We start from the raw sequence: 27,216 nt of genomic DNA, 5'->3' as shown, positions 1-27,216 counted from the left end.
TCAACCACGGGAGAAGGGAAGTCCTGAGTTTGCTGAGCTTTTCAATGGTTTCATTGATCTTAGCTAACTCCGACTCCAGGTTGAAGTTTTCTTGGCCAGCTTCAATTAGGGTATCTAGACGAGAATTCAAAAATGCCAAACTTACCTCAACAATAGATTTTTCTTCAAGGGTCAGATAATCCTTTTCCCAATCAGCAATCTCATTCTTAGCTCTTCGTTTTCAGCCAAGGCAGAGTTGTAAGAAGCTTGAAGAGAGGTATGGGAGCTCTCTAAAGCACGAACCTTGTCAGCCGAGACTCGAAGGTCTTCTTGTGCTTGAATTAAGCTTTGTTCGAGCTCCCCAGCATAAACTTCTTTTTGACTCAAAAGAGCCTTCAACTCTCTGTTCTCTTCGTTGGCTTTAGATTGTTGCTCTGAGAAGGAAGATTCGATATGTTCTTTGTCTTTTTCTGCTTGGCTTGAGGAAGCCTTTGCAACCGCTAACTCTGAAGTTAAAGCCCGCACCTGCTGTTCTAGGGTGCTCTTGCCTTCTTGTAAATCTTCCATATTAATTTGTGCACTCTCAAATAGTTCCTTCCAATTGATCGCCTCCAATTGAAAATCACGTGCTACCTTCTCCAAGAGAAGGATTCTGCTCATCATTTTTGTGCTGATAAGATTGGCCTAAAAAAAGGAAAGGAAATAAGAATATAAGAATCCCAAAGATAAAAAAAAAATCTATAAGGTAAAGAAGGGAGAGAAGGAAAGTACCTTCAAAGTGGCATGTACAATATCATTCATTAGAGTCAGGGAACTATGGCTCTCCAGCTTTGCTTTTTCAATTGGACCGATTAAAGGTTCCAGCCATACGTCTACCTGACCTGACTTCCTCAAAAGGCTGCTATCAGTAGGAACTTCAATGGTTATCCTCTTCATAGCGGCACTTCTACTTGAAGAGCTCGCTTTCGTATGGTGAACGATAGGAGGGGGAGTTGTTGAAGGAGGAGCGGTAGAGGAAGTGAAAACAGTAGAAGAAGGAACAGAAACAGCTGGGGCTGGTAAGGAAGGAATCATAGGCACGGAAGTTGAGAAAGAAGATAAGGGTATTTCGTCTAAAACAGGCCCTAAACTTCCACTGCCAAAACCACTGAAGAAAAGTTGATCAATAGATTCATGGGTATCATGGGGAGTGACGTCATCGTTAGGAATTATTACTGGGGTTTCAACAGGTTCGGTAAGAGGAACAGAAAGACGAGGGGAAACTTCAACTTCGTCATCAGAGATGATGCGTCTCCTAGCTCGTGGTCTCGTCACCAGGGAACCCCCATCTTCCTCTTCTTCAGAGTATCCTTCTTCAACAGTTTTCCTTTTTGCAGAAGAAGAACCCAAGACTATTTCTCGGGCTCTTTCTAAAGAGATACGGGTTCCTGAAGGAGTACGGATTCCCGAAGAGACACGAAAGGCCGCAACTGCTTCAGCAGTAACTCCTCGAATAGAAAATCCTAATAAAAAGAAGGATGGAAGTTAGAACCATAAAGAAAAATATATACATGCGTGAAAGATGAAATAAAAACTCTTACCATGAGTCTTTACTTTCCAACCGTAACGGTTAGAAAGTGTTTTCCAAGACCTACCATCTATTGGTGCGGCCTTCAGCAATTTATCTACCCAACCACAAAAATTGGGAATATTTTCCACCACTCTCATGGTTTCTAAAAAAAAAAGGAGGAGCAAAAATTAGAGAAGTTGATAAACTTGAAGGAAAAAGGTACGAGATGGCTAAAAGACTTACGTGCAAAATTTCACTTCTCAGAGAAGGGAACGTTATTCTCACCCACTAAACCAACACTGGGGGCAGTAACAAATCGGGCATACCAGTCACGGTCTTTGTCATCTTCAGGGCTTACTAAAACCCTCTTACTCCTGACCACTAGGGTAAAAACGCCATTACGGAAAAGTCTAGGGGAGTAAAGATGAATCAGGCGAGGGAAAGTAAAGGAATCGTCAGCCAAATTGGTTAGATGCCTCAAACATGCAACAACCCTCCATATGATTGGGCCAATTTGACCCAAACAGACATTAAAGAAACGGCAAAATTCAAGAATAACTGGGTCAATAGCTGGTTTGAACCCTAAAGTGAAAGGGTATGTATAAACAAAAGAGAACCCAGTCAAGTAAGAAGTAATCTCTGATTTGGATTAGGGATAATAATGGAAAAATCATTACTCCAATGGCAGTCTTTGCGAACTACAGGAGTTAAAATTTCTGTAATTTGAGTGGGGTAAGCGTCAGCACGATTTAAGGCGGAAACCTGGTTTCTGAGAGATTCTTTATCATGGTAAAAAGATAATTTTGTAGGGACTATTTCCTCTACTAAAGGTTCACGTAATGGTTCAGAAGGTTCTTTATCCCTAGAAGAAGATCTGTGAGAAAGGGAACCTCTGGTTCTGGAAGAAGGACCAGAACTAGGTGAAGGTACAGACGAACTACCACCGCGAGTAGACCCTAAGCTACGAAGTCTACCTCCCCTTCTATGTCTAATGGGGGCGCTAGGGAAGGTATCAACAATGGGAACTCTCCTAGGGTTAGGATTTAGTGAAGACATAGCAAAGAAGAAGAATATGAGGAATTAAGTGTTCAATAAGCTTTATGTGGTAAAAGACAAGGAGAAAAGTTATATTTATATTAATACGCCACCGCCAAAGATAAAAGTGCAGTGATGGAAGGACCATAATAATGATAACTAGCACTTCGTAAATAGTGGAGCCGTAAAAAGCCTTGAAAAAGGGCTGCAAAACTGCAAAACTAATGAAAAAAAGACATGTGTACGGAGCATTAAATGGAAGCGACAATTGAAGCGTCAATTTTGTCATAGCATTAATGGTGACAAAATTTCTCTTTTAATGAAATCCACTTCCCAAATATTCAACTGATGAATAAATGGAAAGTGGGGGGACTATCTGTATTGGAAAAATTGTATTTAAATATAAAAGTGACGTGACAAATACGTGTCGAAACACGTACACTGGTCAAATGATCAAAGAATTACAACTAGCCAAGAGGCACGAGTTGTAACAGATACGAGTAAATAGCAGAGGAAGAGGCACAGGCAGGAATACAAATAACCTAGCACTCGTACCTATCTAAGTCATTTATGTCCGAGAGTCAAAAGGAATGAATCTGACGTTAGAAAAGAGTGCAGATACGGCATTTAATAGGCATTAAATGTGGAATACGTTAGAGAATTTGTATTGAATATAATGATTATGTAACGTAGCATTAAATGTCTTTAATTACTCATAATAGCCTCAGTATGATTTGGACAAAACGTATATCTCCAAGATATCTATAAAAGGTAGACATCTGATCAATTGTAAGGAGAGAAAATACTATTGATATAAAACTTTGGTTTACTTGTTTTTCTCTTGATTACTCTCTTGCTACCTAAATTACTCCCTTTTATACATTCTTTTGATTATCAGTAACCCGTGTTCTTCTAAATTCTAGCTTTGACTAAAAATTCATTTTTTGGTTAAACACCTAGTCCAACTGATACATCTAGGACAGAAGATTAGTTTTGCCACTTAAGCAAAATCTACATGCTTTGCATTGAATAAAATCAAAAGTAGAGAAATTAATAATTTTGCATATTTAGAATCAATTACATATCAGGCATGGTTAGAAATGAAATGTTGACACAAGATCATGCTTTAACGAAGTAATTCACCTCGGACAGAATGTTAGTCCTAGCAAAAGTCCTATGTATTGGAGGATATCAGAGGTATCCATGTGTTCTTCAAGTTATGCGGGGTTTATCAAGATGGATGTTTCTTTTCTTAATATATTCCTTTTTAACTATTGTATTGCCTGCTTATCAAGGTGTTGTGTGCATTCTTCTAGTTATTTGGTATTTTGCTCTCTATTTTACATTGGCATGACTTGATCTAATTCATATTTAGGATTTTGCTTTTGGCATCCATCATAGATTTGCAAATCCGTAGTGTGTGGTCTTGCTCTTGAATCTTATTTTATAGACAATTTTGGGCATCCACTTCTGTTCGTTCACTTGAGAGAAGTATTTCGTAGTTGGAGAATTGGCATTGAACTGATGAAAAATACTAGTGCAACTTCAAATGCTCTAAAATGAAGACAAAATCTTAGATTGCTAGTAGATTCTAAGCTCTATTCCGAAATATTGCTGCTGCTTAACACTATCGTTCACAAAATCAGAAGATATGGTCGACGTGAATTGAAGCCTACAACAGATACATCTAACACGGAGCAGGCAAGAGGGAGGTTGTGCTTGCTAAATTTTGTACTTTAAGTGGAAGACAGAGATAAAGAAGTTGGATACAGGAAAATGCAGTTTCATCCAGTTATTATTACGATGTTCAATTAGCTAGATTCTTAGATAAAAAAGAATTTTTTGTCAGTTCAGTTCGTACAAATCCTTTTGGTTCCGACGAGTAGGAAATCATTGAAGATGCACTTGTTGCTGTTATGTAACGGCTTTTGTTTTCCCAATTCAGGAATTCGTTTCTTTTGCCCATTCTCTCTGCCGTTCATGATGAAAGTCCATCATTTCAGTTAGACTTTTAGCCTGTGTTAGGACACTTGTGAATGACACCTTCTTTTCTCCCCTTTTATGATAAATAAATACATGTCATTGGCACTTGCCTTTTGAAACCTCAGACCCCTGCTCTCCAACCCCAAACACCTGAGGCTTTTGCGTTTCTATACGATTTTTCTACAGCACTGTGTACATCCGAGGGAGAGACATGAACCGAGACACTTGATTGAGCGCGCGAAAGCAAGATCAGGAAGATTAGAAGTGAGATAGAAGACAGAGAAAAAGGCTCCGATATTGAGTGGGATTAGAAAAATGAGACAAATTAGTAGCGTCTAAAAAGGATATAGAAGAAAGAGAGACAGATACAGACTTAACATTACAAAACAGGTAACACAATAACCACATCTTTGAGGTCTATTTAAGTGAGACTATCCAGTTAGGAGTTAGACCAGGAAGGTCATTGGTCGTCTATTGATGCAGGGTTTTACCTTCTAGTTATACTTATACCAGCCATCTATTTCGTATTTTCGTATTTCGTATTTCTATATTTCATATCTCTTATATATTGTTGTTATTTTTATTATGCATTTTTATGGTACTAATATATCTTCTCCTATTGCTTTTTTGAGCCGAGGGTCTCCTGGAAACAGCCTCTCTACCCTTCGGGATAGGGGTAAGATCTGCGTACATATTACCCTCCCCAGACCCCACTAGCGGGATTATACTGGGTCGTTGTTGTTGTTGTTGAGGTCTATTTAAGCTATATTGCTTTATTCAACCCACAAACATTAAGAGAAAAGTTTGGGTGAATCAAATCAGTAGATTTTTCCATGGATACCAATCGACTAAGAGTACCATATAAGAATGTGTTTTTAACATCAAATTGATGAACTAGCCAACCATTAGAAGCAGTAGAGTAAGAACTATGCACAGTGATTGGTTTTCACCACACGACTAAAATGTATTTTCCCATACGTTTTACTAGTTTTCCCTTCTAAATTGTTAAAAGCTTCAACGGGAAAACCACACTTCCAGTAAAGGATTTTTTGTGTGTGTGTGGGGGGGGGGGGGGGATGCTTTCTCCATCTCTCTTCTTGAGAAACATACACTAAGCAAAACTTAACTGGAAAGCAACACGCAGCAAATTGATCAGCTTGTATACTAACCGCTAGCTTTATGTACAGATGACGAAGGATTCCTACTCATTGAACATTAAAGAAGAAATACAATCGAGAAAGATATTCATTGAAAAGCTTACATTCCTAGCAAAACTCTTTTCACAAATGATGGGTGTGAGTGGATGACAAGAGAAGCAGAGACTAAATATTACCAGCCCCATCAATGCTCATTCTAACTCTTAAAGTAAGGTAAATGAGTATGATTGTCCCCATGCTCGACCTGGGAAAGGGAGAGAGCTTAGTCAATTGCTTGCTATATAGAAGATATAACAACTAAAGAAGTAGTAACAGAAAAAGACATGTACATTCTAGAGCAAAAGAGACCATGTAACTAAAGTCGTATGCATCTCTTCCACATACTCGCACTTAATTTGAAAAGAATGTCGCTGCAAATTAGCTAACAACATATATATCCATCGGTTATATAATATACTGTAACAATTTATTTCTGAAAATTGTCCTTTATTTCTTCCTAGGCTTCATTCATACTTACAGGAAGATCGATTCCTCCAAAAAGAAAACATACTCAAAAAAAAAAGAAATAAGGAACCATTTTGTCAATATAACAATTTATTTCAGAAAATTGTCCTTTATTTCTTCCTAGGCTTCATTCATACTTACAGGCATATCTATTCCTCCAAAAAAGAAAACATACAACGACCGCAATGAATCAACATTTCTAATCACATGCCTTTCAAATTGGCTCAGTCTTACAGACAATTATGCTAATACTTTTGTGCCCCATAGCCATCCTCATCCATATTTCTTTTTCAAGAATATTTAAACATTATAACTAATCTCCAGTAGAGACTGATAAATACTACTGTCTTGATTCTTGTTTGATGTTTAGATGACTTTTCTCATACATATTCTTTCCGAATAGATAATTAAGTACTCAGTGTATTTCGCAGTAGAATCATCTATGGAGATGAGCCTATTAACAACTTATAACTATCAGAAGAAATAGAAGAGAACACTTGGTATAATACATGACATCAAAAATATCTGTATTCAACTCTGATTAGTAGGTTCTGAAAAGGAAATACATGCAATTAGAAACCTATTGATTAATGACTACTCCTTTGGAATAGGCTACTTTGCCTCATGGTTAGCAAACCAGTATATCTTCCCTTCCTAACTTATCTACTAAAAAACAAAATATTCTTTCCTCTCATCATATGTTGTCTAATCACCATAACCCAAGATGATGAAAAAGGAAAAAGCAGCCACAAAATTAGTCAGGGCTCAAAGAGACTCGGACACCCGGTGCAAATCAAAAAAAAAAAAATGTAACTCAAAATCTAGTGACCGCCCCAAACCCCAAAACAAAGGCAACCCTGCCTCTTTATAAAAAACATCAACCACATCCTATAAACCTTATCATCCCTATCCTGTCTGCAGTAGTTAAAAGCTTACCACATCCTATTAACCTTATCATCCCTATCCTGTCTGCAGTAGTTAAAACCTGTCTGCAGTAGTTAAAAGCTTTTAACCTTATTATTCACTTACAAAATGTTTTCCATCTCACAAAAATAAAAAAAAAGGGCTTGCGCGTGTTTGACAAAGAAAGACATAGAAGTTGAAAGTTCCATTTGACAAATAGATAGAAAAGTTAATTTATAATCTCCAAATCAAGGGATGGAGAGATACAAAATTCACAGTTTTCACAACCATTAGCTTGGTGAAGCATTTCTGCCTTCAATAATTATGGTTGGTTGTGCAATACTTGTTCCATATTCATTCATTCATGCAAATGTATGAACAGGACAACTCATTATCACAATGTCTATTTTCTTTAATTCATGTTAAAAATGTGGATGATTAATATCCACAAACTTCATCGACTTAACAGATTACGAGAAATAAATATAACGTCGATTGTTGGTAATGAATTATAATTTTTTAGCACCAAAAAGGAAAGCAGCATAAGATAAGAAGAATAGTTTTCGGGGATTAAACTTACAGGAATGAGAAAAGGAGAACAATTCTTCTTGAATTAAAAGATGCAGAGCGCTTGTATTTTCTGAGTTTGTTGCTAGATGCATCATATACTTTCTCGGTCAAACATTTATCTGCCATATAAATCAAGAATCACTTATAAAGTTTTCATCTCAGTAGTACAACAGTATAACTTAAGTGCTCTTTATCATACGGAAACTATCAACTACTTAATGATAATAGAAGATAGGATGACTACTGATAACTACTGATGCTGACTAATCATAGCAGTTGCAAAGCCAACTTCAGTGTCAAGTATATTAGATAATACATCATGGTAAAACACATGTTTAGATTAATAGACTAGAAATAACAAGTTATAAGTCTGGGAAAACCATCAAGCATTCTCATCCATAAAGAAGTCTTCAGGTAATAAAAAGAGCAGATTTATGGGGAGCACTTCATGCACATGGTAAGCCAATTTTATTTCAATTTGAAATATTGAAATGGTAATTGATTGGGTGACAATGCTTTACAGCGTTCCCCAGTGCGACTGCAAGAAGAGCTTTAGCAAGTGGATTTCAAAGGATGCACTAGTCGCCTTTCAGAACTCTATTGATAACAGGGGAAAAGGACAAACATTAGGTGCTTGACTACAGATTTTGGAGTAGGTTAGAGTGGTAAGTTTTGGCTTTCGCATAACTAAGGAGGAAAATAATTGAAATTATAACCTAATAGAACACTTGCATGTCATTATGGTACTTCTTATTGCCACTCATGCTATTATTATCAACTTCAGAGACCTGATAGTTGGAAAATGAAGCAGCATGGATCACAGAAGGAGTTGTCCACAAGTACGCTGTAAAGCTATTTCTGGAGAACCACTAATTCTTAGAGAATCTTATCTTTTTAATCAACATGTAACACAATTACGAAAATTAGATACTGTTACATGCTTCAGTTATTTCACGAAAGAGCAACCAGATCTGTCATACTCCTGAAGAAATAGTTTTTGGTTTTGAATATTTTTGGAACATTAGTTAAATATTTATATATAGGAGTGAAGATCTAGGAAGATGCCCTAACAATATTCAAGCTCATTAGAAGCATCCAGTTGACTTCAGTCAATTTGGTCAAAATGTGTTTTAGAATATCGCAAAGAGAAATGTAGAGGGGGAAGAACAGTCCTCATCTAAAACAAAATTCATCTGGAAAATGAATATCAGAGTGATTGCAGAACAACGTCTACCTTTACAAGCAAATTTGGGCAACTCAACACTGTGATTCATCAGGAGTTGCATGAACTTACCTCCCATCAGTGATGCAATTTCTCTCTGCAACATCCTCTGAAATGCAATTGATATGTCAAAGTTTGGCATTACATTTGACGAAATACTAAATTAGAGATCAAAATAATACCATATAAGAAAAGAAGCCCTGTAGGAAAAATCCTTTTGATATGCAAAATATAATGTCCTCACATGTGATTATGGCGAAATTGTTAAATTCATTAAAAGAACTTACAGCTATACAATCATCCGTCTTCACATTCCCACCCATTTCCTGAATGGATTTAGGTGCCTCAGATTTTCCTTTCTCAGTATCTATATCCAAAATATATGAGCCATCAACATCTGTGCTACCGTTCTTCAGGTTGGCATGGTTTCGGCCATTTGATTCGGCATCCATTGAGATTGGCGTCTTCACAAAATTTAGATTGGATAGGTTTACCATGTCTAAATGTGATTCACACAGAGGGCCTGTGGTTCCTTCAGCCAGTAATTCTACAACATTCAGGGAATCTTGGCTTTGCTGAAAAATAGAAAGAGTTATTGCGATTTCAGTGCCCTAAATTAAAGAATTCGAAGAGATTACTAAATAAATAGAGAAGCAGATATGATAATGAACTAGCATCCCAAATGTGAGCTTTAAGTTCTCGTTATTCGGGAAAAAGAATTTGGGGAAATGTTTTTCGGAAATAAATAATTCTGGTAATACGGAAAAGCTCAGATAAAAGGTAGCAGGTGCAAACAAAATATTACCTATTGCCTTAAGTATGATAACAACACATACGATCATAGTATGGATCTTCTTGCTGTTTGGATGAGGGACTTTGTTACACTAAAATGATATCTTAGTATTAAAAGGTTTAAGCCGCAATAGCCCAGGATGATTGTTCATTGCCACATTACAGTTTACCTTACACGGACCAAGCTGGAAGTTGATTCAGTTCAAGTCGTTCAGAGAAAATGTGACAGCAAATGCCATACTAAGAAAGGATATGGGAAACAAGGTCATCTTATTAACCCTTGAAAGCAGAAATGAGGTTCACCTTCAATTGTGTTATGCAAATCCTAATACGATTTTAAGAACTGAGCTGCCACCAAGAGATCTTTAATTCTGATTCTAAATCAACTCTATAATATTTTACTAATCTCACTGCCATCACCAATAAGATACAAAATGGGCATTCTACCTTTGACAAGAAAATATGGGGAATTACTAAGTAGAAAGATCTTGTTAAGAAACCCAGAGCTATGATACTTAAGTCTGCTGCTAAAGTAGACAGACGTGTTAAGAAACACAGAGCTATAATAGATAATTCTGCCGCTACCCTTGTTCATCTCATAGAATGAACCCTCTCTTATAAGCACAAGATACAAAACAAATAAATATTTCACTTCAAATCAAAAGATTTGCCAATCAAATGTTCGCTTCAATGGTCCCTACTTTCAGCAATGACAAAAGCATCAGAATGTAGCATTTTAACTTAATGCCAGCGCGTATTAGATAGTGACAGAACATAAAACAAAACAAATAGAACTACACAAGAAAGAATATCTAGAGACAGAGACAAAAAAATTTAACTTTTTCACTACTCAATTAATGCAAGAAAACCATCAAAGCATAGATAAAATACTAAAAACTGAAAAATCTCCGGTAGTGTCTAAAGACTGTTTAATGCTGAATGTAGTCTAGGGAATAGTAACTGGACTCAATTTAAGACATCCACTTTGCTGATGAAAGAAGAAAAAGAATAAAAGGATTTATTTTAACGACAGTGGTGTCCGCGCCAACTTGTGCGCACCTCGACTATTTTACCATATACCTGCTACCTTCCAAGAGTAGATGTACCGGGTAACTCCCACCAAAGCTTAGACATATAGGAAGAAAAAGTATCTTCTTGTAAATAGAAAATAAAAGTTCCTTCAAAGACATATCTAACTCTAAAATGCAATCACACAATATTATGATAATAAACTTTCATATCTCCAACTATATCTGAAAAAATTTCTTCAGAAAATAAAATATGCCACTGGAATGACTGTGACAAACATTTTGGCACTACATGCACATCGAATTTGTATTCACAACACATTGCAGTGAACTCAGTCTAAAACATCAAACAACAGGTTGAATGAATTACAGAGCCAAATTCCACCAGAAAAACACACAAATAAATATCCGAATCACAAAACAATGAGAACATCAAAATGCAGCTTAATATACACCACAAAAAAAGGGAAACAAAACTAAAAAGAGAACATCTCAATAGATCCAACTGTCACATTACCGCTTGTACTACTTGCAAAAACTTTTATCTTCATAATTTCTACAGAAATGGCAGTTATAAACATTTAACCCACTGTACAAATGGCAGATTCAAGGACCGCAATGAACTCGGTTTTCGCATTTACAAGCAGATCAATTGCATCAGGGAACACATAATTCCTTACAAAAATTTAAATAAAAAAACGAACCACAAAAAATACGAAGCAGCTTGCAATAAAGAGAAGAAAAAATAAGAAAGAAAAAACACAATTGACTCAAATATCGCAATCATTCTCACTGTTTGAGAAAGTCGTATCTTCACAATTTCTACAAAAATGACAGTTAACATTTAACTGTCCGCAAATGAACTCAGATTAGACATCCATAAAGAGATTAATTGCAATACGCGAACTAGAATTCCATTAATAATCAAAATGCGAACCAGAAAACAACGAGAACAGCACAATGCAGCTTACATTACTGAATAAAACCCGCAACAAAAGCTCAATTGATTCAAATAACACATCACTATTTTAACAAAGCTCAATTGATTCAAATAAAGCATCATAACGTTCACCGAAGCCTCTCACCTCTTCGCTCGAATTCACCGCCATTCTTACAAGCGAAAACACAGATTTCGACTGCTCTATTTCCCCAACTGCATTGTGGTGTGTGTGGTGTGCGTGTTGTGTGTGTGCAAATATTCGTGTATAAATCCGGGGAGAGAGAGAGGGGGTAGGTTTTTTGGTTTGGGGGGGGTGGGTGAATGTGGAACGTTACATAGGGAAAAGGGGGTATTTCTAAGAAGGAGAGGCTTGAAGGCCCGGGGAGGGGGGGGGGGGGGGTGTTATATCATATATGCCAGGAAAGCTCCTGATCACGACATTGATGATCACGACAAACATCTCTGCGATTTAGAACTCTTTTGGACCAAAATACCCTTCTGACTTGGTTTAATGACATTTGTATATGTATATTTTAAATTTAATTTTATACACTAACAAATACTCCTATAAAATAATTTTTACACCTCAGGTCATATACGAAATATATGGGATGTAAAAAAAATCATGTGATGAATGATCTAGAAAATAAATCATGTGACATGCTACAATAGATGAATTAATGTAAAAAAAAAAATTAGTAGCAGTGCATATAATTCAGGGGTTGTTTGAATTGGCTTATAAAAAGTAGTTTTTAAGCTAAAAGTTAAATTGGCAATACCTAACTTTGAGCTTTTGGCTTATTTTTGTACTTTTTATGCCTAAGTGCTTTTAGGTATGAGATTTTTTTCATTCCTATATACTATTGGAAACTTTATTACCCTAAATATAAATTACCCTACATACACAAGTTTTGTTTACAAAATATATACATTCCACATTAAAAGGCTTTCAATCCATTATTAGTGTCTTCAACTAAAGGATTTAATTATACCCTTTTCCCTCTTCCTTTTTTTCTGCTCTTCTCTTTCCTTCACACCTTGTCCGCCTTAGTTTATGTGTTGTCAGCTTGTCGAACTTTTGTCTATCTTCTTTTTCCAATTAAATCTTCAAAATACTAGGTGGAATCGAACTAAAACTATGGTGACATATACGATCTAAATCTTAAAAATTGATGCATGTTTTTGAGTAAATTAAATTGTGAATCAAAGATGGGTCAAGAAATTTATTTGTAGGAGCAAACATAATAAACAAGCTTCCCTGAAGCAAGCAAAAGAACTGAAACTTATACTTGTTTCTGTAATTTCATCTTCACTCAACATTAAAATTTATGTATTATGTATTATTTGAACCAATTTTTTTCTGTATTATAAACCTTTAAAATGAAGAAATCATTCAAAGAAATTTACTTATTACAGTTGAACATGACATATGTTTAGAGCACAACGAATTGGAACAGAGAGATGATAAATTTGTATGGTACAACAACATACAAATTAAAAAATAAATTTCGTAAAACTTTAATACAAATTTGATACATCTACAATATCATATAAACTAAAAATAAATTTTATACAATTTTTTATAACTTATCAACACCTTTTATACATACTAAAAATAAATTTCATACAACTAATTAAATATTATACAACTTTCACACATTATTTCTACCCAGCTAAATACAACTACAATAACATAAAACTTGAATACAAAATTTAAACAAAAATTTATACAATATGTCTTTTGTATATTTTGTATCTAATTTATACATAGTAAAAATAAATTTCATATAACTAATTATATATTATACAATTTACCTACAATTTTCATACATTATTTCTACTCAGTTATATACAACTACAATATCATACAACTTAAATATAATTTTTATACAATGTTGTTCAACTTTCATACAATAGTTAAATAAATAAAAGAAAAATATATAAACAACAGAATACAATTTTTCTATAATTTTATTACAATTTCTGCATATTATGTCTTCTTTTTCTTCTTCTTTTTCTTCGAGTTTCAATTTGAAATTCAGCTAAAACCAAGTCTAATCTTCACCAAAACCCCTCAAAATTGAGATATAAACTCCAAACCATATTCCAAATTATTTGCAACAACACCCAATCCAAACAAATAATAATTTTTGAAAACCCAAATTTGAATTCAAAACTTCAAAGCTTTTTAATGGCTGTCAATGGTGGAATTGTTGCTCTCTTTTCCTTTGATTTATATTACTGAAATTAGGGATTGAGAGATAGAGAGAGACGTAGAAAGAATTCCCAATTCTTTGCAATAACATCCAAATTCAAACAAATAATATTGTTTGAAAACCCAAATTTGAATTCAAAGCTTCAAATCTTTTTAATGGTTGTCAATGGTGGAATCGTGGGTAGGTGCAAGATACGTGGGGGAGGGGGTGGGATGTGGAGAGAGAAACGTGGGGGAGTAGAAGATATGTTAGTAATTTTAGGACACTAATTATTATCATTAATTCCCTCAAAATGTACATAAATGGTAATTGGATATATAAAATGTAATTATGGTAAAACTTGAGTAGGGAGGGTAATATAATTTCATATAGTGTATAGGAATGTAAAAATTCCTTTAAGTATTTTTCATCATTGCCAAACACCACACAAACTAAAAAAGTATTTAAAAGCCAATAAGCACTTAAAATAAGCTCATCCAGACACCCTCTTAGGGGTCATTTGGTATGAGGTATATAAGGGTGGTATAAAAATTTAATATCACATTAATACTCTGTTTGGTTAGCAAATCAGGTATAAGTTATCTCGGTGTTAATTTTAACACCGAAATAACTCATACCTTATAGAAGGTGGGGTAATTAGCACTGATATAACTTATACCTTCTTCTTAGAAATTATGCAATGTCATTCTTAATACAACATACCAAATAATGAATAAACAACAATTCCAACATAATTATCCCAGCATAACTTATCCCAATATAACTTATACCGGCATAACTTATACCAATATAAATCGTATTCCAACCAAAAGACCCCTTAATATATTTTGAGTTTTTGTAGTTGGGACTTATTACTTCGTTAGAACATGCTTTTTCGGTTCGTCCCCACCAAATTGGAGTTTGGTACGGTAGTATTAAGATTCCAGAAAATAAAGAAGATACGTAGATTATAAAAACTTCTATCCTTTTACAGGGATTATTGGAGGAGATATTCTCAAAAAGAACAAAACAGAGAACAACCAAACACATGTTGCTTTAATATTCTCTTATACTATCATAACTACAATACATACGTCAAATTAATGTTTCGATTTTGTAATAACCAATATATTAAAAATAAAAAATGAAAAGTCGTATAGAATAGTAGTGGAAGTAACTTTTGAGTTCAATCAAACCCATAAAATTAAAATGAATAAAGAAATACCTAGAGTAAAAATAATTTGGAGCAAAAAATGGGAGGATGGATAGGCAAGTAGGTACGAGATTTGTATGGTTGTCAAATTGATATATGCAAGTTGGTTAGTTTGAAATGAGAAAGAGAAAGAGAGAGGAGTAGAGACAATTCAATCAAATCAAATCAAATTTGTTTGGTGGCTCATGGGAAAGTGTCACGGGTTGTCTACTGTTCCAAGTCTTTTTACTCTCTGCCTAAATGCTGCTTGTGACTGATCAGTTTCCTTCTCTTTTTCTGTTGAAAAGACTCTCAGTATCCCAAACGGCCCACATGGTAAAATTATTTCCCGTGAGTTTAAAATGATACGTCCCTCTAGACTTGACTATCAAATTACTCCATGTTTTTTGGACTTTTTCTAGCTATTTTTAGACCTTTATTTTATGTTTTAGACCTAGTAGGAAATATTTTAAACCCGCCTAAGTTGGGAATCTTGGACTGTATCCATATAACTTTTAGTTCTCTATTTATTATCACAAGTTACAATTAGGGGCGGAGTATTAGATGCCTAAGTTAGAGTAGTAGGTGCGGACAAACCTAGTGGCTTTAGGTTAGACCTTGATTTTGTATTAAAAAATTATTTAATATGTATAAATATACTATAACTAAGAAGTTTTACAGTTTCGTGACAAATTCAAACTCATGCATAAACTTAAAATCTTGGTTCTGCCATTGTATATAAGGTCACTTTTTTTTATTGTACATAAATATAAGATTTTGAATTTTCTTGACTTTTTCTAATGTTTACTTTTGTTATTTTTTTAATTATCTTAGTGGAGATCCTACTTCCGCTGTGGTTACCACCCTTCACATAATAAAGTGGTCGAAAGACAGTTCAATTTAGGAAATTTTGGCTAATGAAATAAGAAATCAGTGTATGGGTCCAAATTTGAACAACCACGACCATCTACGAGTACAACGAAACGGCGAGTTCCCCATAACCTGACGCCTTGCAGAGGACGACCTTGAGATAAACAACAGATTGTACGACCCTTGTAATAATATAGGCTCGTTAGGGGATACTAAGAATATTCCTTCGAATATTCCTTATAATCTGTCTTTTACAGCTTAGAGGGATTCACTCCCTATATATATATAGCGAATCATAACTCTGTAAGGGGAGATGGGAAAAGATCGGCTATAATTCTATTTATGAATGAGAAGTGTCCTAGAAAGTTTTTTACTGATTGAGATCGATAAAGAAATCGTGTTACCCGTCTTCTCCTTATCCATCTTTCCGTCTAGAGATTATTATACTTAGCTAAGATTTACCCCTTCATCTTTGATTGATTTGTTCAAAAAGATTTCAATATCTTTTGAGTCAAACACTTAGACCCCAAAACGAAAAAGAGGAGATTAAGAAAGAAATGGTGCAAGAGAAAATTGGTGAAAATGTAGATTGAATTCAACGATAAAGTTGTTGAGGAGAGAGAGTTCTTTTGACTGCATGGTTAATTAGCAAGATGTAGCTAGTACGTGTTTGACCAAAAGATATTGAAACCTTTTTGATTAAATTAATTAATGAAGATGAAAAGGTAAATCTTAGTCAAGCATAATAAAGTCCAGATCTATAAACAAATCAGAAAATGATGAATAAGATAAAATAGGGGCGATCAATCTTATTGATGTTTTTCATTTCTACTCTCATCAATCGATGGAGATAATCAGTTTACCTAATGTATGGAGAATTGTTTCGTCTCTTTTTTGCTAAGAAGATTACAGAGGAGAGGAAAAAGAGAAAAAAGACCTCCATTTCTAGGAAGGTTCCCTCCCTATATATAGTCACGGATTCCTTGCTACGTTCTTGGGTCAATGCACTTCCATACCACATCCGTTTTCGTCGTTCCCTGAGTATTACACATCTAAGAGAAATCTAACTATCTACCCTTTGGGTAGGATTTTTAGATTCAAGTAATGTAATGCGCTCTTGCGATGCCCTTGGACTATCGCAGCTATTTTGGAATCGAAATATCGTTTAACTTGAAACGTCGTTCCTGGTGGCTGCCATTATGACACACGTTCCCAGAGGATTGAACCGTTTCATACCCTTTCGGCTTCGATTGGCGACTCTTGGGTTTCGCGCTTGGGGAATTTATGTCTCTTATAAATAGAAGGAAGGCACCATTCGATTGACACACTTCCTTGCCTTTACTTGAAAGAACTCTGTGAATCTTCTTTTCTCCAGATAAGGGTGTTATTTCGAACTTCCATCCAAATATTAACCCGTCGTTGTTCGACCGAGGTCGAACTCGTCTCTTTGGCGAAGGCCCTTGGCCTTAAGGGTGTTATTTCGAACTTCCGTCAAAATATTAACCCGTCGTTGTTCGATCGAGGTCGAACTCGTCTCTTTGGCGAAGGCCCTTGGCCTTAAGGGTGTTATTTCAAACTTCCGTCAAAAGATTAACCCGTCGTTGTTCGATCGAGGTCGAACTCTTTTCTTTGGCGAAGTCCCTTGGCCTTATGGGTGTTATTTCGAACTTTTGTCGAAGTATTAACCCGTCGTTGTTCGATCGAGGTCGAACTCGTCTCTTTGGCGAAAGCCCTTGGCCTTAAGGGTGTTATTTCTAACTTCCGTCGAAATACTAACATGTCGTTGTTTGATCGAGATTGAACTTATCTCTGTGGCGAAGGCCCTTGGCCTTAAGGGTGTTATTTTGAACTTCCGTCGAAATACTAACTCGTCATTATTCTATTGAGGTCGAACTTATCTCTGTGGCAAAGGTCCTTGGCCTTAAGGGTATTATTTCGAACATTCATCGAAGTATTAATCCGTCATTGTTCGATCGAGGTCGAACTTATCTCTATGGCGAAGGCCCTTGGCCTTAAGGGTGTTATTTCGAACTTTCATCGAAATATTAACCCATCGTTGTTCGATCGAGGTCGAACTTATTTCTATGGCGAAGGCCCTTGGCCTTAAGGGTGTTATTTCGAACTTCCGTCAAAATATTAACTCGTCGTTGTTCGATCGAGGTCGAACTTATCTCTATGGCGAAGGCCCTTGGCCTTAAGGGTGTTATTCGAACTTTCATCGAAATACTAACCCGTCGTTGTTCGATCGAGGTCGAACTTATCTCTGTGGCGAAGACCCTTGGCTTTAAGGGTGTTATTTCGAACTTTCATCGAAATACTAACCCGTCGTTATTCGATCGACGTCGAACTTATATCTGTGGCGAAGAACCTTGACCTTAAGGGTGTTATTTCAAACTTTTGTCAAAGTATTAACCCGTCGTTAGTCCCAATTTTTTTTTTTGGGAGAGTCAGGTATCCTCTGGGGGAGTCCTAGTTCTACTCAACCTTTGCGCTTCCTGGGTGAGTCCCAGTTTGCTTGACTTTGTTTGTATCGGAGAGTGTAATGTCGGAGAGTACAAAACGTTGTTGTTTTGCTCACGTTCGTTTCGTGCACACATTGGGGTTTCCTTGTCTAATCTTTCCGCCTTCCGGTTTGGAGATGTCATTGGTAGGCGGGATGATGAATTATACTTTGAACTTAGGGATGTCTCCCTCGTCGATCGGTCCCTAAGTCCCCGGGAAAACCCGACTGGGGCAACTCCTGGGTAGGGGAGAGAGAGTACAGCTTAAGGGGCGTCATTTTCTAGAAGTTGGATTGTCAGGTGGGCGATATTTCGTAGTACTTTTATAGTAGTTTTCCATTCTCCAGTTGGGATGTTTCTTTGCTCGCTCGCCTGCGCGGCGCTTGTGTTCATGTTTGAGCAAACAATAGAAGATATGCCAAGATGATGTTTTCCTTACCCCTATCCGATGAGCCGGTGAATGAGGGTGGATTTGTAGTGTTGCTTGTTTTGCCTAGCGTTTCAATTGTTGATGGGACGGTGGTTTCTAAATTCGGTGGCTGTATTCAGCTTTGCCTTTTTCGTGCATTGGCCTTGCGCGGTTTTGGGCTTACTTTGGCTGGTTCATGGGCTGCCCGACGTGCGGGGGAAGATGTTGATTGCAACTTCTGCTTGCATATAGCATTATGATCTAGGTTGGCGTGAGGTTTACTTACCGCTCTTTTTGGTGGGTGATCATGTTTACGGTTTTTGATCTGGAGGAGACTAGGAAATTTTCACTAAGAAATTCCCACAGACGACGCAAATTGTTTGACCAAAAGATATTGAAACATTTTTTATTAAATCAATTAATGAAGATGAAGAGGTAAATCTTAGTCAAGCATAATAAACTCCAGATCTATAAACAAATCAGAAAATGATGAATTAGATAAATAGGGGCGATCAATCTTATTGATGTTTTTCGTTTCTTCTCTCACCAATCGATGGAAATAATCAGTTTACCTAATGTAAGGAGAATTGTTTCGTCTCATTTTCTAAGAAGATTACAGAGGAGAGGAAAAGGAGAAAAAAGGCCCCCATTTCTAAGAAGGTTCTCTCCCTATATATAGTCATGGAGTCCTTGCTACGTTCTTGGGTCAATGCACCTTCATACCACGTCCGTTTTCGTCGTTCCCTGAGTATTGTTCTTCAACTTAGCGGGTACTATGAGTACGTGGTTAAGAGCAAATCATGGTATCTTTCACTGTCCCGCCGCTTGGACGGGATCCCAGTTGGGTCGACCACATCAGTTAGCTTTTGACCAATACAATACGAACATAAAATATTGGTGTGATATTATTATTTATCCAATGGAAATTTGTTTCAATAAATTAAATACAGCTATTTAATGAAAGTTTTGGTGATACCATACCAAACACACAGAAGGTACTAAACTTTTGTACCTATAATTTTCTATCCACTTGAAGAATACAGCTTGCAGCAGAGTGGGGGCACAAACCAAAAGATGGTCCAAAGGAGAAACAGGAGTACTTAATAGGATCAATATCTTGTCATCTCACCTGTCAAGTGATTGCATTCATTTTCCTTTTTGGTTAGTCATTAAGTGATGTAGGGAAACATTGTGTTTAGTTTACATTGTTTAATGGAGTAGTAAAGTTCAATGCATTTATTTTCTAACAAATTCACATCTTACTAATGATTTCAGAAAATTTATCAAGTAAGGTCATATTTTAAAAAAAATCTTGGAAACGACTCAAGTCATTTTTAGAACAATTTGTATTAAGGGCAAATATATAGACGACCCTATGAACCTGGCATAATTTTTAATTTAAATATTTTGTTTTGAAGTTCGAATTATTAAATACCTAGTGCTAGCAGCTATTTGCCTACTAAAGACGCACTATTAACTAGGGGTGTCAATGAATATATAAAAACCGATTAAACCGACCGAATCGTACCTCATCGAACTGATTTTTAGGTTTTTTTTAATAAAATTATAGGTTTTTATATAAATCTATAACCGTACCGATAATTAGGGTAGGTATTTTATTTTAAGAAAATAAACCGAAAAATTACCAAAACATACCGAATAGATTACATGCGAAAAATATTTATATATTAAATTAAAAATAATAAAGCATTAAATTTTTCTTGGGCCTTGGAATTATGAAAACGATTACAAGCCAACAAGTAATTAAACTCAAAATCCTAATTCCCAAATCTATTATACTACACCTATTAAAACTAAAATTATTTTCAGCATATTCACTAGCACGACACAAAGCATTCTAGCGATTATGAGTAGCAAACTACAATGTATTGAATATGTTTCTTTTCATATTTAATCTTCTATAGACTTTATTCTTGAGTTTCAGCTTGCTTAATATCTTTCCAGTCGTGTAATTTATATTTTCTTTGTCTTTGCTTGTTTCTTTTTCTTAATTCATCACCCTTTAAATAGTAAAAATATCTAGAGCGTTTTGCTAAGTCCTATAAAAGTACGTATATTATTGCATTCTGCTTCTATTAGTGACTTTTGCATGACATTTAAAAAAATATCGAAAATTAACCGAACCGTACCGATACCGAAAAGAAACCGACATAATTTGTGTGGTTTTTAAAAGTCAAATTTTAATTATACATAGAAGAATAATCAAAAAATTGATATGGTATAAATTTTATAAAAAATCTGACCGAACCGAACCATTTACCCCCATACTATTAACATCGCAAAATGTGTGTGTCATAACCGGATTTGTAGCCTGTTTGGCCAAGCTTATTTTTGGCCAAAAGTGCTTTTTTTTTTGCCAAAAGCACTTTTGGCCTCAATTTGAGGTGTTTGGCCAAGCTTCTGGGAGGAAAAAAAGTGTTTTTGATGAGAAGCAGAAACAGTTTTGGAGAAGCAGAAAAAAGTAGCTTCTCTCCAAAAGCACTTTTTTGAGAAGCACTTTTGAGAAAAATACACTTAGAAGCAGTTTTTTAAAGCTTGGCCAAACACTAATTGCTAGTCAGAAGTGCTTTTCAAACTAATTAGCCAAACACAAATTGCTTCTCACCAAAAGTACTTTTGAGAAAAGCACTTTTGAAAAAAAAATACTTCTCAAAATAAGCTGATTTTTGCAGCTTGGCCAAACGGGCTATTGGGCACGTGAAATAGCTTTAGGCTAAATCCAGCAAATGGCTTTAACAATACTAACCCATCTGGCCATTGTGACTCGAAGCTCGTCTTCTCGTGCCAAAGGCAAAGCCAACCTGTCTTCTCGCTTTGAGTCGAAATTTATTATCAATAATATATGATATTTAAAAAATCTAGGCATATTTTATTTTTAGCAATCGATAAGGTTGGAATTTGTTAAAAATATACAGATAAGTTAATATACCAAATTTTAAAAAGATTAATGGTGATTGTCAAAATTCATAATTCAAATTGAATTTAAAATTTTCTGTGAACACATGTATCTCATACACAAATATCTATAGATATACAACGGGTACATATTTGATACATACGGGACACACAAGCGATACACATTGTGATACACATATCATCTTCTTCCATGTTCATCTTCCACTTCGAATTTTCAATTGGAAAACTACCAGCTATGTCCATTTATAAGTAGTTTATTATAAAAATTGGTCAAATAAAATATTATCAAATATTAGCCAACTAGCTATTTGTAGCCAAAAAGGGTTAAAGTTTTGCTTTCTTTTGAGTGAATGTTATTAGGATAGATTGGGTACATCTTAAGGAGCTTGAATCTAAGTTTTGGGATGATTTGGTGGAGTTTTGAGGTGGTTTGAATTGAAAATTTGAAGTAGAAGATGAACATAAAAAAATGACATGTGTATCATTTGTGCATCACATATGTATCATATTTATATTAAATGTATATCACATGTATATCCATGTGATGACCCAAAAGGTTATCACTTGCTTTTAAGTTGAATTCTATGTTCTGAGGCCTTGAAAACCTCATTTAGTGTCACCTCGATTTGCGTGAGCAGTCCGGGCGCATAGCCAAAAAACCTAAATGTGAAAATCTGTGAAAAATTATAAGTTTTGACTGTAAAAAAAATTAATTTGACTTCAGTCAACATTTTAGGTAAACGAACCCGGATCCGTGATTTGACGGTCTCGGAGGGTCCGTAGGAAATTATGGGACTTGGGTGTATGCCCGGAATCGAATTCCGAAGTCCCAAGCCCGAGAAATGAATTTTTAAAGAAAATTATTTTCTGAAATTGTTTCAAGGATTTTGAAATGAATTTTGATTAGAACATGTTGGTATCGGGCCCGTATTTTGGTTTTGGCGTCCGGTACAGGTCTTATATGTGGTTTAAGATAACTCTGTGGTAGGTAGGAAACGGAATCCGTTTGACGTGATTTGGACCGTAAATGCAAAGTTTGATGCTTTAAGAAGTTTTGAAATATTTCATTGATTTTGAGGTTTAATTCATTGTTATTGAGGTTATTTTGGCAATCTAATCGCATGGATAAGTTCGTATGATGTTATTGAGTTAGTACATATGTTTGATTTTGAGCCCTGAGGGCTCGGGTGTGCTTCAGATGGGTTTCAGAAGTTTTTTGGAACTCAAAAGTTGCAGGTTTTTCCAGTTTCTGGTGTGCTGATACTTTCTTCTTCGCGTTCACGGGAGGACCCTCGCGAGCACGATGTGTTATTTGTGCTGAAAGAAAATTTCTTCTATGCGAACGCGTAACCCAGGTCGCGAATGCGAAGCATTAGGGGGTCTTCCCTTTGCGAATGCGAGCCTGGTATCGCGAACGCGAAGGCTTATAGCCTGGGCAGGGGGAGGGATACTATACCCTATGTGAATGCGACCACCTGGACGCGAATGCGAAGGCTCGAGGAGTTACTTCTCTGCGAACGCGGGCCCACTTACGCGAACGCGAATGTCTCTCAGGCCTGACTTATCGCGAACGCGATGAGCCTGTCGCGAACGCGATGAGCCTGTCGCGAACGCGAAGACCATTTTTGCCCAGTTATTTTAAGTTTAAAAAACAGAACACATTACTGGATTTCCATAATTTTTCATAAACTTCATCTTCTCCACACCTCTTGGGCGATTTTTGAAGAACTTCTTCACCGTAACCTTTTAGGTAAGTTATCTTTGAATTATTTTCTTCCATTTTTATCAACACCCACTAGATTTCTAGGCCTAAAATATGTGATTAAGGGTAGAAAATTAGGAATTTGGGTAGCGTTAGGGCTTTTTGATTATTTGGGAATTTGATCTTGTTTTGGGTGGGGCCGGATTTGAAAACAAATTATATATTCGGGCTTGTGGGTGAATGAGTGATTGGGTTTTGGTCCAAACCTCGTATTTCGACCAAGCGGGCCCTGGGTCAATTTTTGACTTTTTGGGAAGAATGGTTAGAAAGCTATAATTAAGCATTGGAATTGGATTGTTTAGCGTTTATTGATGTTATGAAGTCGGTTATGTATAGATACAATTGATTTGGAGCCGAATTTGAAAGGAAAGGCAGTGTTTGAGGCTTGAGTTGGCCGTGGAAGTTCGAGGTAAGTGTTCGGTCTAACCTTAGCTTGAGGGATTGAGAGTTGTGTCTTATTTGCTATTTGCTTCTTGTCGAGTAGTATAGACATGGTGACGAGTATCTGTACGTTGGTGTCGAGCATGACTGAGAGTCTTAAATTGGAGTTTGTTGTGTTCTTAAATGATATTATGGATGCTTTAATTGATAATTCTCGATATTGAGCAAGGATTTACTTTGATTTCGTGGGAATTTACTTATGATTGAGTATTGGTGTTAGCTGAGATGATTGGAAGTTGTGTTGAGATTGGTTATAGCTATTTCTCCCTTGCTGGGACGTATTTCTTTTTACTGTTGAATCTCTTGCCGGGATAGTGTAGTTTGTAGTTGATCCTTTACCGGGACTCTTGGTGTGGTTGTTGCTAAAGGAATATTAAATATATGGACCGGGTTGCACGCCGCAACAATATTGAATATATGGATCGGGTTGCACGCCGCAACAATGTTATATTGGATCAGGTTGCACGCCGAAACAATGTTATATTGGATCGGGTCGCACGCCGCAACAATGTTATATTGGATCGGATTGCACACCGCAACAATGTTAAATTGGATCGGGTTGCACGCCGCAACAATGTTAAATTGGATCAGATTGCACGTCGCAACAATGATATAAATGGATCGGGTTGCACGCCGCAACAGTGTTACATGATAGGGATCGGGTTGTGCGCCGCAACAACGTTATTATTGTTTTGTTTTAGATTTTGAGCTGTTCTCTCATATTTCTCTTTAGTTTCTGCTGGACTTGATATTTTTCCAAGTGGCATGTACCCCCTCCCATTTTCCCCGAAGCATGTTTCCCCCTCCCTTTTAAACTGTTATTACCTGTTTATATTTCGATGTATATTATATAACTGCACAGGTTTATCTAGAGTCTGGTCCTAGCCTCGTCACTACCTCGCCGGGGTTAGGCCAGGCATTTACCAGCACATGGGGTCGATTGTGCTAATGCTACACTCTGCACTATGTGCAGATTCCGGTGCAGCTTTTGGACAGTAGCACTTTGGGAGTCAGCCTTCAGTCTAGCGAAAGATCCCGAGGTAGTCCTGCAGCCGTCCGCAGGCCCAATGTTCTCTTCTATTTCATTATATACTCTGTTTTCATTATATTTCGAGACAGATTGTATTTCTTTCAAACATTTGTTGTAGTAAATCTTAGTCCGTCCGTGAATATTGTGACACCAGATTCCGGGTAAAGGAGTGTATTGGCATTGTAGTACTGACTTGGTTATCTTTAGCTGTTTAAGTCTTCCACTTATTATGTTTATCGTAAATTTTAAAATGTCGATTACCTGTTAATTCAAGTTGTTTAAAAGGATTAAAATGAAAGATTTAGAATTTCTATATTTCGTGGCTTGCCTAGCTTCTACGTGTAGGCGCCATCACGACTCCCGAAGGTGGAAAATCCGGGTTGTGACAAGTTGGTATCAGAGCTCTAGGTTACATATGTCTCACAATTCACGGACAAGCTTAGTAGAGTCTGAGGGATCGGTGCGGAGACGTCTTTATATATCCTACAGAGGCTACCGAGTTAGGAAAACTTCACATTTGTGCTTCCTGTCGTGCGGTTTGGTTTCTCAATGCTAATTGAATTTCTACTCTGTTCTTTCGCAAATAGTAAGAACACGCGCTTCCTCATCCACTGCTCAGTAGCTCGAGCCCCCAGTAGCAGCTCCCACGAGGGGCAGAGGGCGAGGCCGAGGCCGTGCTAGAGGCCGAGGTAGGGGCAGAGCTCAACCCCGAGCAGCAGCATCAGTGGAAGAGCCTCAGGTTGACTTTGATGACGAGGTTTCGGCCCCTGTAGTTCTGGTGGGCCCAGCTCAGGTCCCAGAGGGGTTTATTGCCACCCCAGTCCTTTAGGATGCTCTAGTCCGTCTAGTGGGCCTTATGGAGAGTGTCACCCGGGCAAGCTTGCTTCCTGTAGCACCAACCGTCTCTCAGGCTGGAGGAGGAGCCCAGACTCCTGCTACTCGCACTCCGGAGCAGGTAGCTCCCTTGATTCAGACTCCAGTAGTTCAGCCAATTGGAGCAGTTCAGCCGGGTGTGGTAGCTCAGACCGGTGATGGAGCAGCTATGTCTGTCGATGCTTTGTGGAGGCTGGATAGGTTCACCAAGCTCTTCACTACTACTTTCAGCGGTGCATCTACTGAGGATCCCCAGGATTATTTAGACAGCCGTCACGCGGTTCTCAGGAACATGGGGATATTGAGACCAATAGGGTCGATTTTGCCACTTTTCGCTTGTCTGGATCTGCCAAGACTTGGTGGAGAGATTATTGCTTGGCTAGACCAGCCGGATCGCCAGGTTTGACTTGGGAGTAGTTTACTCAACAATTTTTGGAGAAGTTTCTCCCCATTACTCAGAGAAAGGCCTATCAGAGGCAGTTTGAGCGTCTCCAACATGGTTCCATGACTGTTACCCAATATGAGACCAGATTCATCGACTTGGCTCGTCATGCTCTTGTCATACTTCCCACCGAGAGAGAGAGCGGGTGAGGAGGTTTATTGACGGTCTTATTCAGCCGATTCGTCTTCAGATGGCTAGGGAGGCTGGGAGTGAGATCACTTTCTAGGAGGCGGCCAATGTGGCCAGAAGAGTGGAGATAGTTTTGTTGTAGGGAGGTAGTCATGGGTCGGATAAGAGGCCCCGTCATTCAGGCAGATTCAGTGGTGCCTCGTCTGGAGGCAGGGATTCATATGGTAGAGGCCATCTTCCTAGGCCCTTTCAGTCAGCATTTCAGGTTTCTCACGGTGCTTCATGTGGCCGTGGTTCTCATATGTAGTATTCTGATCAGCAGCCCTACAGTGCACCACCAGCTCCTGTCAGTGCACCGCCGCTCCAGAGTTTTTGGGGTGGTCATTCAGGTCTCCAGGGTCAGTTTTAGTTTTCTCAGCCGCATCACTCAGGTGGATGCTATGAGTGTGGTGAGTATGGTCATATCAGGAGGGCTTGTCCGAGGTTGGTTGGTACTCAGTCGCAGCAGCAGGGTTCCCGTGCTATGGTTCAGGCACTAGGTGTTCCACAGCCCGCCCAGCCAGCTAGAGGTGGGGGTAGAGGTGCTAAAGGTGGAGGTAGAGGTGCTAGAAGTGGAGCTCAGACCGCTAGAGGTGGAGGCCAGCCAGCTGCAGGCCGTCCCATAGAGGTAGTCCAGGGTGGTGGGGCCCAGCCCCAATGTTATGCTCTTCCAGCCAGGCCCGAGGATGAGGCTTCAGATGCGGTTATCACAGGTACTGTTCTGGTTTGTGATA

General features: G+C 37.3%; 1 protein-coding gene across 1 annotated transcript; it reads right to left on the bottom strand.

Annotated features, from left to right (window-relative positions):
* Positions 1–5,689: 5,689 nt before the first annotated feature.
* On the bottom strand, positions 5,690–11,993 carry LOC107821153 (uncharacterized). The gene is made up of 5 exons (XM_016647560.2): positions 11,808–11,993; positions 9,190–9,477; positions 8,915–9,011; positions 7,691–7,799; positions 5,690–5,947 (listed from the first exon to the last, which is right to left on the bottom strand). Exons 1-5 carry the CDS (start codon positions 11,829–11,831, stop codon positions 5,869–5,871), a joined length of 597 nt encoding a protein of 198 aa, XP_016503046.1. The 5' UTR covers positions 11,832–11,993; the 3' UTR covers positions 5,690–5,868.
* Between the last annotated feature and the right edge of the window lie 15,223 nt (positions 11,994–27,216).

Source organism: Nicotiana tabacum, chromosome 11 (assembly GCF_000715075.1).
Source record: "Nicotiana tabacum cultivar K326 chromosome 11, ASM71507v2, whole genome shotgun sequence".
Lineage (NCBI taxonomy): Eukaryota > Viridiplantae > Streptophyta > Magnoliopsida > Solanales > Solanaceae > Nicotiana > Nicotiana tabacum.
Note: the sequence above shows the minus strand (reverse complement) of the source record. Positions and strands in the feature narration are given on the sequence as shown.